The sequence below is a fragment of the Arachis duranensis genome, chromosome 6 (genome assembly GCF_000817695.3).
Source record: "Arachis duranensis cultivar V14167 chromosome 6, aradu.V14167.gnm2.J7QH, whole genome shotgun sequence".
Classification (NCBI taxonomy): domain Eukaryota; kingdom Viridiplantae; phylum Streptophyta; class Magnoliopsida; order Fabales; family Fabaceae; genus Arachis; species Arachis duranensis.
Genome location: NC_029777.3, coordinates 98667992 through 98679496, shown reverse-complemented (window position 1 = coordinate 98679496; position 11505 = coordinate 98667992). Strand labels below are relative to the sequence as shown.

The window sequence follows — 11505 nt, the reverse complement described above, 5'->3', positions numbered from 1 at the left end:
ACTTCAGTTGAATTAGTTTTAGAAACTGATTAGTATTTTTATCTGTAATAATATTACAAAAATATAAATCTTTTAAAATTATGTTAGCTTTGTCAAACTATTTTTATAAAAAAAGTCATAGGAGGTAAAAGTCTTCGTCAACTAAGAGAATCAAGATCTCTGTAGATAAAAAATTCAAATAATAAGATTTTTTAGTTATTATTTTCATATGAAAGAATTTATTTTTTTACTAATAATTAATTTTAATATTCATGCATTAATTAATTATTAACTCAAAATTAATTTTTTTGAAATAATTGAACCTTGATTCTAATTATTAATCACAACATTAGTATTCTCTCTAAATTATATGCAATAAATAGGTTTAATTACTCTATTGGTTCCAATAGTTTTACAAAATTTTCAATTAGACCCCTATACTTTTTTTCTTTTAATTGGGTCCCTGCACCAAATTTTTTTTTCAATTAGGTCTGTAACACCCTACCACACTAAACTTTACGCTTAAGTCCTAAAAAAACGAAGGTGATGTGGTATTACGACCTCTAAAATAAAATGAGTACATATAATAGCAAAAAAATTATAATATGCTAGGAGCCTTGAAGAATAGGGAAAATAAAAATCGCGAAATAAAAGCGCAACGCTCAAGGAACGAGTTAACTTGCGTGCTAAGAAAACCATAACTATTAAACATAAGATAACAAAAGGAGGAATAGAGTGCCAAAGATACAAAATAACAAGCTCCTAACTTAGGTTGCGAAGTCAAGACTGGCCAGAGAATATTTACACATATATACATACATATCCAAAACCCAAAAGTACATATACACAATCCTGCCTCTCCATAAACCTCTAAGAGGATGAAAAAGAACAAGTTATGCGGAGAGAAAGCTAAGTACATATATATACATCACTGTACAAAAAAACTGGCCAGTATACCCTCCGCTTTAAGAGTCCAGACGCCTAACGAGATGGCTCCTGACCTGCCTCTGAAAAACAACAACATAATATGGAATGAGAACCGGAGGTTCTCAGTATGGTAAAGGTGCCATACACATAATATATAAGGTCTTGGGAATACCAGAGGCAATCTTAGAACGCCAACACTCAGATTATAGAGCTTAAAGTACTAAATAGAAGCCATAAAGGTGGTTTTCTAAGAATATTTAAACATAACTTAACTTAACCTTAAATCTAAGTCCCATACTGCCATTCCTCCATACCTCCAACTCCATCATGCATTTTCACAGACAAATAGAGAGATAAAAGCAAGTACAAGGAGGTTACAATTACTGCAGGTAACAAATACACATTTAACATGGCAAGTGCATATTGGCACACCCAATTAAAGCACAAGCAAGTAGTTCAAATAATATGCATATGATGCACGCCTGTCCTATGGCTGCTGTGGCTCATCTGTCGGTTATCCGGCCAACCCGACAAGTCTGAATTGTACTTGGACTGTCCCCCGATGTGCATTCCCAAGAGTCTATGCATAGCTTTATCTCAAATAATCAATATTGCTCAGTGGGAGTAACATTCCCGGAAATTTATAGTGCCCGGTCACACTTACGTCGTAGGGTCAATAGAATATCGAGTTTTCAACCTGGTACACGTGGTGGCAAGCCACGACACTTAATCCAAGGAACCTCGTATCTCAGATCATTAAATCATTCAAGCCATATAAATAATTCAATTATAATTCATGAACATCCACATCATTCTCAATCGCATCTCATTCATCATCATACATCAATCATATTCAATCCTTATCCTTCATTATCACATCTCCAATTCTGTCCGTCAATAGTTCTATTTCAAAACATAAATCGTTCTTTTCTAAATGAATCAAACTTAAAACATACTTATTTTCTTAATAACTCAAAATCAAACCATATAACCTTTGAATCTAAATCTTTTTAAATAATCATATAAACAAAATTTCTAATTTTTTATAAAATTTCGACAGCATCTCCTCTAAAACTCGGACTTTGCCACCCTTTTCAGGTCCAAACCTGCATTCTTTTCAATTAAACATACCCTTCCTCATCATCATAACAATCACCACAATAAATCTACCTCAGATCAATAATTATACTCATACAATATTCAAATCCAACAACCAAAATTCAACTAAGAATCATAGTTCACAGATCCTAGGCTTTTAACACAAAATACCTCATTATCACAACAACCTCCATAATAGTTATACCTCAAATAAATAATTCACCAAATCACCAGTTAATCAACAATCACCAAACCAACCATGTTCATCAACAGGATACTAAGTATTAAACATACACATATAATCCAGCTTATCCTATGGTCATCTAGCCTAAGTTTTCACAGAACATTATATATTAAATGTAAGAAACATAAACCATACCTTAGCCAATTCCCAAGTATTATTCCAAGACGATTTTTCTAAAAGAACACAGCCCTCAAAACCTCAACTAATCCGCTTCCTCCAAGTTCTAGTATTCACAATTTCAAGCTCCAATTATTTATTCACAACCTAATACACATTCATAACACATATATATCCAATTTAATACTCAAAGCTTAAATTTAATGAAATTAAAATAAAATAATCATATCCTCACCTTACCCAAGCTTCACATAAGCAAGAGTGAACATTTTCCTCAAGCTAATTGGATCCTAAAACATTAGAAATAAAAAAATTCAACCTTCCCATTGAAAATTCGAAAATTGGGGGAAAAGGGGGCTGAGAGTGATTAAACAAGTTACCAATAAAATTGAAGCTCGGACGGAAAAGTTACGGGAGTTGGAAATTTGTCGTAGGAGGTTCGGGAGTGTTTTCTTCTCCCTGGGGTTCTTCAAGATGAAGCAGGTGAAATGAAGAAGAAAGGGGCTTTCGGGCTCATTTAAAGTGTTGGTTCGGTTGGACCGACAGCCCAGTTCGGGTCTGGTTCAACCGGTTCCGGTCCAATCTTAGACCGTTTTCTTCGAAATTAGTGGCAAAATTCTCGTTTCGATGAGCTCTATCCTAATTTGATATAATTTTCATATTTATAATCCTCCTTATTAAAAACTAATTTACTGGCTAATTATCTACTAATTAATCAGGGTTTATATTCTACCCACCTAACAAAGAATTTTGCCCTCAAAATTTAAATCTAGTTACCTGAAAAGAGATGTGGATAGTCCTTTCGCATATCTGATTTGAGCTCCCAGGTGTGTTCCTCGATACTAGCTCAACTCCAAACTACTTTTACCAATGATACTTCCTTTCTACGTAATTGTTTAATACTAGTATCATCAATTCTTACTGGAATTACTAGAAGTGTTAGATCTTCTCTTACTTGGATTGGTTCTGGTTCTAGAACATGACTTGCATCAGGAGTATACTTTCGAAGATGTGACACATGAAACACATCGTGCAAATTCGAAAGATACGGCGGTAAGGCAATTCTATAAGCCACTGGCCCAATTCTCTTCAGGATCTCAAACGGTCCAATATAACGGGGATTCAATTTCTTAGTCTTAATAGCTCTTCCCACTCCAGTGGTTGGTGTAACTTTCAGAAAAACATGTTCTCCTTCTTCAAATTCTAAAGGCTTTTGCCTCTGATCAGCATAGCTCTTCTGGCGGCTTTGGGCTATAAGCATTCGACTACAAATCTTCTTTATCTGTTCAGTAGTTTCAGCTATCATCTCAGACCCTAACAAACTTCTTTCTCCAGTTTCTTACCAACATAGTGGAGATTGACATTTTCTGCCATACAGAGCCTCATATGGAGCCATTCTAATGCTCGCATGATACCTATTATTATAAGCAAATTCTATTAATGGCATATACCGATCCCAGCTCGTCGGCTGGTCCAATACACAAGCCCTTAGCATATCTTCCAAGGTCTGAATAGTTCTCTCTGATTGACCATCTGTCTGAGGGTGATACGCAGTACTCAAGTTTAACTGAGTCCCAAATGCACGCTGAAAAGCTCCCCAGAACCTTGATGTAAAATGGGGATTTCTGTCAGATATAATGGTAGAAGGCACGCCATGTAACTTGACAATCTCTTTGATATACATTCGAGCCAATTCCTCCATTGTGCAACTTATTCAGATAGGAAGAAAGTGAGCTGATTTTGCAGTCGATCCACAACCACCCAAATAGCGTCACAACCAGATCGGGTTCTAGGCAAACCTATCACAAAATCCATTGCGATACTCTTCCATTTCTATTGTGGAATCTCTAAAGGCTGAAGGGTCCCTGATGGTCTCTGATACTCAATCTTAACCTTCTGACACGTTAAACATTTAGATACATGCAATGCCACATCATTCTTCATACCTGGCCACCAGAACATCACTTTCAGATCCTGATACATTTTAGTGCTCCGTGGATGAATTGAAAATCCGCTTTTATGAGCTTCCTTCAAGATACTCTGTCGTAGGTCTCCAATATCTGGCACAACAATCCAGTTCTTGAACCTCCACAAACCATCTTGTCCTTCTGACACTCTCCACTGTTTTTCCTGTTCAACTACTGGTAATACCTTACGTAACACTTCACTGTATCGATGAGCATTCAGAAGTTTTGATTTAAAATCACTTGAAATCTTCAACTGACTCAAACACAAAATTCCAGATTCTTTTCTAATTCCCAAATTCAAACCTTGAAATGCCCTTAGTAACTCTTCTTCCCGTAGCATCATCCAAGCTGCATATAAAGATTTCCGACTCAATGCGTCCGCCACAACGTTCACTTTTCCTGGATGATAATTCAATTCAAAATCATAATCTTTCAGAAGCTCTATCCACCTCCTCTGACGCATATTCAACTCTTTTTGCTCAAAAAGATATTTCAAACTCTTATGGTCTAAGAAAACATGAAACTTAATGCCATAAAGATAATGCCTCCAAATCTCTAAAGCAAACACAACAGCAGTAAGTTCCAAATCATGTGTCGGGTAGTTCATCTCATGCAGCCTTAACTATCGTGAGGCGTATGCTACAACATTCTCGTGCTGCATCAGAACGCACCCCAAACCCTTCAGAGATGCATCACAGTACACTTCAAACGGCTCACTTGGTTCAGGTAATACCAACACGGGTGCAGTAGTCAATCTATGCTTCAATTCTTGAAAGCTCACCTCACACTCCGGAGTCCAGATAAAAGGCGTATCCTTCCTAGTCAATTTAGTTAAAGGTAAGGCGAGCTATGAAAATCGCTTAATGAATCTGCTATAATACCCCGCCAAACCTAGGAAACTCTTGATTTCTGTCACTGAAGTTGGTCTCTCCCAATTCATCACTGCTTCTACCTTAGCAGGATGCACAGCTATTCCCTGCTTACTAACCACATGTCCGAGAAACTTCACCTCATTCTTCCAGAACTCACATTTAGATAACTTAGCATATAATTTCCTGTCTCTCAAAATTTGCAGTATAATTCGCAAATGATCAGCATGCTCCTCTTTAGTCTTAAGAGTAAACAAGAATATCATCAATGAAGACAATAACGAACTTATCCAAATACGGTCGGAAAATCCTGTTCATATAATCCATAAATACTGCAGGGCATTAGTTAACTCGAAAGACATCACTGTATACTCATAATGGCCATAACGGGTTCTGAAGGCAGCTTTTGGAATATCCTCATCTCTAACCCTTATCTGATGATACCCGGATTGCAAATCAATCTTAGAAAACACACCGGCACCTTGTAACTGATCCATTAGATCATCAATTCTAGGCAACAGATATTTATTTTTCACAGTAATCTTATTCAACTGTCGATAGTCAACACACAACCGCATACTTCCATCCTTCTTTTTTACCAGTAGCACTAGCACTCCCCACGGAGAAATACTTGGTCGGATAAAATGCTTACCCAACAGATCTTCCAGCTGAGCTTTCAATTCAGCCATTTCTAAAGGTGACATCCTGTAAGGAGTAATCGAAATCGAACCGGCCCCAGGCACCAACTCAATTGCAAATTCAACTTCTCAGTTATGTGAAAATTCATTAATATCATCCAAAAACACATCTGGAAATTCACATACAACCGGAATCTGCTCTAAACTCTGATCATCACCTGATACTCCCGCAGTTAATAACATAATACCCTGACATTCAGTTTCAGAACAGTTTACTATCATAGAATTCAAATAATAACTATTCACCACAACCGGTGCTTCTGACCCTTCTGGCATAAACTGTACTGACTTCTCAGAACAATCAAGCAAAACATGATTCTTGGATAACCAATCCAATCCCAAGATGAGATCAAGACCAGTCATAGGCAAAGAAATCAAATCATGCATAAATTCACGATGTTGCACTCGAAAGGAAACTTGTGGACACCCTATCCTAGTCACCATAGCTTCATGAGTAGCATTATATAATTTCAAATCATAACTTAAAACCACCATTCTCAATCCTAACTCATTGGCCTTTTCAAATGCAGTAAATGAATGAGACGCTCCAGAATCAAATAAAGCATTTAAGATTTTACCAGCCATTTCACAATTACCTCTAATCAGTGTCTCAGATCCATCAGCACCTATGGTAGAAGTGGTGTATACTCTCCCCGGCTGCTGTACCCTACCAGTCTCATACTTCTTCTTCTCTGGGCAATTAGTGGCTATATGTCCGGGCTGTCCACAGTAATAGCACACTCCAAGTCCTAATCTGCACGGAACTCTAAGATGATACTTTTCGCACTTCTGACAATTCAGATCCTGCTGTGGCTGCTTCCCAAATCTTTTTCCTTTACTAGCATTAGTATTCGGCCTTCTGTAACCACCCTGGCCCTGAGTCTGCTACGGAACAAAGTCTCCACGCTTGAAATTCCTACCTCTCAGAGCAAAGTTCCTCCCTGAAGACCTCTGAAAAGGCACCCTCAAACTTTCTTTCTCTGCTGTCACCTTCCTCACACAATCCTCAGCCACCCTACTCTTATTCACCAATTCAAAAAACACCCTGATCTCCATTGGGGCAACAAAGCTCAGAATACCACTCCAAAGACCTCCCTCGTATTTAATACACTTCCATTCAGCAAAATCTTCAGGTGCACCTTGACAGATACGAGAAAAATGACATAACTACTCAAGCCTGCTAGTATACTCAGCAACAGTCATCTGTCCCTGCTTTAATTGCATTAATTCAAGTTCCTTAGCATTTCTAGTTGAATTAGAAAAATATTTCTTATAGAATTCTGTCCGAAAAACCTCCCAAGGAATCGCAACACCATCAGGCTACAGGATACGTCGTGTTCCCTGCCACCAATACTGAGTTTCACCTTGCAACTGATAAGTTTCAAATTCAACCCATTGCTCTTCAAGAACATGTTGTGCCTGTAACGCCCTTTCTATAGCCTGAATCCAATTATCTGCATCAGTGAGATTTGAGATTCCCATGAAGGTCAGAGGGCAAACTTTCAGAAATGTAGCAAGTGTCATAGGACCATCCTCATCATTATTGTTCCCATGATTATCCTGATTTATCTGATTACCCAGTGCCTCAGCTATTGCCTGCATAGCTGCAGCCATATTTCCCAGGGCAGCCATAAAGTCTACTGGATCAGTCCCTGTGGGGGTAGGAGTAACAGTTCCTATCCTACCTCTACCTCGCCTGCGACCGCATCCGCGAGTCGACATCTGGTCCCTATACACACCAAACAAGTGATATTAAATTGATCAGTCTCAATATCGCAGGTCTAATGCTTTAAGTTCCAAATGCATGCTCACAAACGTTTATGCCATATATATCAGTCAGATATCTTAATAGCACATAAACACGTATACAGAGAATGCACAGAAGTACAATTAGTCCGTCTTTCAGGCTCTATAGGAACAAACTACTCTGATACGATAATGTAACACCCTACCACACTAAACTTTACGCTTAAGTCGTAAAATGAGGGTGGTGTGGTATTACGACCTCTAAAATAAAATGAGTACATATAATAGAAGAAGAATTATAATATGTTAGGAGCCTTGAAGAATAGGGAAAATAAAAATCACGAAATAAAAGCGCAATGCTCAAGGAACGAGTTAACTTGCGTGCTAAGAAAACCATAACTATTGAACATAAGATAACAAAAGGAGGAATAGAGGGCCAAAGATACAAAATAACAAGCTCCTAACTCAGCCTGCGAAGTCAAGACTGGCCGGAGAATATTTACACATATATACATACATATCCAAAACCCAAAAGTATATATATACAATTCTGCCTCTCCTTAAACCTCTAAGAGGATAAAAAAGAACAAGTTATGCGGAGAGAAAGCTAAGTACATATATATACATCACTGTACAACAAAACTGCACAGTAACCCCTCCGCTTTAAGAGTCCAGACGCCTAACGAGATGGCTCCCGACCTACCTCTGAAAAACAATAACATAGTATGGAATGAGAACCAGAGGTTCTCAGTATGGTAAAGGTGCCACACACATAAGATATAAGATCCTGGGAATGCCAGAGGAAATCCTAGAATGCCAACACTCAGATTATAGAGCTTAAAGTACTAAATAGAAGCCATAAAGGTGGTTTTCTAAGAATATTTAAACCTAACTTAACTTAACCTTAAATCTAAGTCCCATACTGCCATTCCTCCATACCTCCAACTCCATCATGCATTTTCACAGACAAATAGACAGATAAAAGCAAGCACAAAGAGGTTACAATTACTACAGGTAACAAATACACATTTAACATGGCAAGTACGTATAGGCACACCGAATTAAAGCGCAAGCAAGTAGTTCAAATAATATGCATATGATGCATGCCTGTCTTATCGCTGATGAGGCTCATCTGTCGGTTATCCAGCCAACCCGACAAGTCTGAATTGTACTTAGACTGTCCCCCAACGTGCATCCCCAATAGTCTATGCATTGCTTTATCTCAAATAATCAATATTGCTCAGTGGGGGTAACATTCCCGGGAATTTATATAGTGCCCGGTCACACTTACGTCGTAGGGTCAACAGAATATCGAGTTTTCAACCTGGTACACGTGGTGGCAAGCCACGGCACTTAATCCAGGGAACCTCGAATCTCAGATCATAAAATCATTCAAGCCATATTAATAATTCAATTATAATTCATCAACATCCACATCATTTTCAATCTCATCTCATTCATCATTATACATCAATCATATTCAATCCTTATCCTTCATTATCACACCTCCCATTTGTCCATCAATACTTCTATTTCAAAATATAATTCATTCTTTTCTAAATGAATCAAACTTAAAACATACTCATTTTCTTAATAACTCAAAATCAAACCATATAACCTTTGAATCTAAATCTTTTTAAATAATCATATAAACAAAATTTCTATTTTTTTATAAAATTTTGACAGCATCTCCTCTAAAACTCGGACTTTGCAACCCTTTTCGGGCCCAAACCCGCATTCTTTTCAATTCAACATACCCTTCCTCATCATCATAACAATCACCACAATAAATCTACCTCAGATCAATAATTATAGTCATACAATATTCAAATCCAACAACCAAAATTCAACTAAGAATCATAATTCACAGATCCTAGGCTTTTAATACAAAATACCTCATTATCACAACAACCTCCACAATAGTTATACCTCAAATCAATAATTCACTAAATCACCAATTAATCAACAAGCACCAAACCAACCATGTTCATCAACAGGATACTAAGTATTAAATATACACATGCAGTCCAACTTATCCTATGGTCATCTAGCCTAAGTTTTCACAGAACATTATATATTAAATTCAAGAAACCTAAACCATACCTTAGCCTATTCCCAAGTATTATTCCAATACAATTTTCCTAATAGGTCACAGCTCTCAAAACCTCAACTAATCCGCTTCCTCCAAGTTTCAGTATTCACAATTTCAAGCTCCAATTATTTATTCACAACCTAATACACATTCATAACACATATATATCCAATTTAATACTCAAAGTTCAAATTCAATAAAATTAAAATAAAATAATCATATCCTCACCTTACCCAATCTTCACATAAGCAAGAGTGAACGTTTTCCTCAAGCTAATTGGATCATAAAACATTTGAAATCAAAGAAATTCAATCTTCCCATTGAAAATTCAAAAATTGGGGGAAAAGAGGGCTGTGAGTGATTAAATAAGTTACCAGTGAAATTGTTCCGGTAGAAACGTAGAGTACGACGCGATGAACACGTGGCCGCAAACGATGCGGCGATTGGAGCTCGAACGGAGAAGTTACGGGAGTTGAAAATTTGTCGTAGGAGGTTCAGGAGTGTTTTCTTCTCCCTGGGTTCTTCACGATGCAGCAGGGGCTTTCGGGCTCATTTAAAGTGTTGGTCCAGTTGGACCGACAGCCCGGTTTGGGTCTGGTTCAACCGATTCGGTCCGTCCGGTCCAATCTTGGACCGTTTTCTTCAAAATTAGTGTCAAAATTCTCGTTTTGATGTGCTCTATCCTAATTATCTACTAATTAATCGGGGTTTACAAGGTCCCTCTTGATAGTAATTGCCTTAATTGTATAGGGACCCAACTAAAAAAAAATTGGTGCAGGGACTCAAATAAAAGAAAAAAAAAGTGAAGGGACTCAACTAAAAAAAATTGGTGCAAAGATTCAATCAAAAGGAAAAAAAAGTATAGAAACCAAATTAAAAATTTCGCAAAACTATGGGGATCAACAGAGTAATTAAACTAATAAATATTTAAAGAAAGAGAAGTAAAAATATAGATTAAAAAGATAAACGGTAAAAATTTAAAACTAAATAAAAAAACTAAAAATATATGCATATAATTTACTTATTATAATTTTATAAATTTATTTGGATTATATTATTTTATTAATTTTAATTTTTATAGAATATAAAGATAGAGAATGAGAGAAAAAAAGAGAAAAAGATAAATAAAAAGAACGAGAGAGATTGTTAATTTTGGAGAAAAAGATTATATTTTAATTATAATGAAAGAATATCTCCTAATATACTTTAGTTTGTCAAATTAAAAATATAAAATATAAAATATAAATTATAAGTCATGTATAGAATGAAAAGAATAGACAGAAATAGAAAATTGGAAAGATGTTAAAAAGAGGATGGAGAAAAGAAGTTGTTAATTTTAAAAGAAAATATTTTATCTCAATTTTAACGAGAGTGTCGTGCAATAGATTTTGGTTATTTAATAATATAGTATAGTTATATTTTAGTTTTAATGAAAAATGCTAGAAGGCCATTAAAATTTATTATTTTTGTCCATTACTTGCCATCAACTTTAGCATTGATTGCTACATTAATGCTAACTGATGGCAAAAAATATTAAATTTTAATGGTTATCTAGCATTTTTTAATTTGAATTTTAATATTTCAATTTTTATTTTAATTACAATTAAAAAATATAATATTACATAATTTAATTGTGAAATTTATAATTAGTTATTGTTAATGATATATAAAAAATATAGAGTGGACGAAAAAATAGAAGAGATAGAAAAAAGAAAAAAATCTTTAATTAAAAAAAATAATTATAATTATAATAAATAAATAACATGTG

General features: G+C 35.9%; 1 protein-coding gene across 1 annotated transcript; it reads right to left on the bottom strand.

Moving 5' to 3' along the window:
- Positions 1 to 5968: 5968 nt before the first annotated feature.
- Positions 5969 to 7621, bottom strand: LOC127748522 (uncharacterized). Its single transcript, XM_052263114.1, has 3 exons — positions 7264 to 7621; positions 6863 to 7038; positions 5969 to 6781 (listed from the first exon to the last, which is right to left on the bottom strand). The coding sequence occupies exons 1-3, from the start codon at positions 7619 to 7621 to the stop codon at positions 5969 to 5971; spliced, it is 1347 nt and encodes a 448-aa protein (XP_052119074.1).
- Positions 7622 to 11505: the final 3884 nt, after the last annotated feature.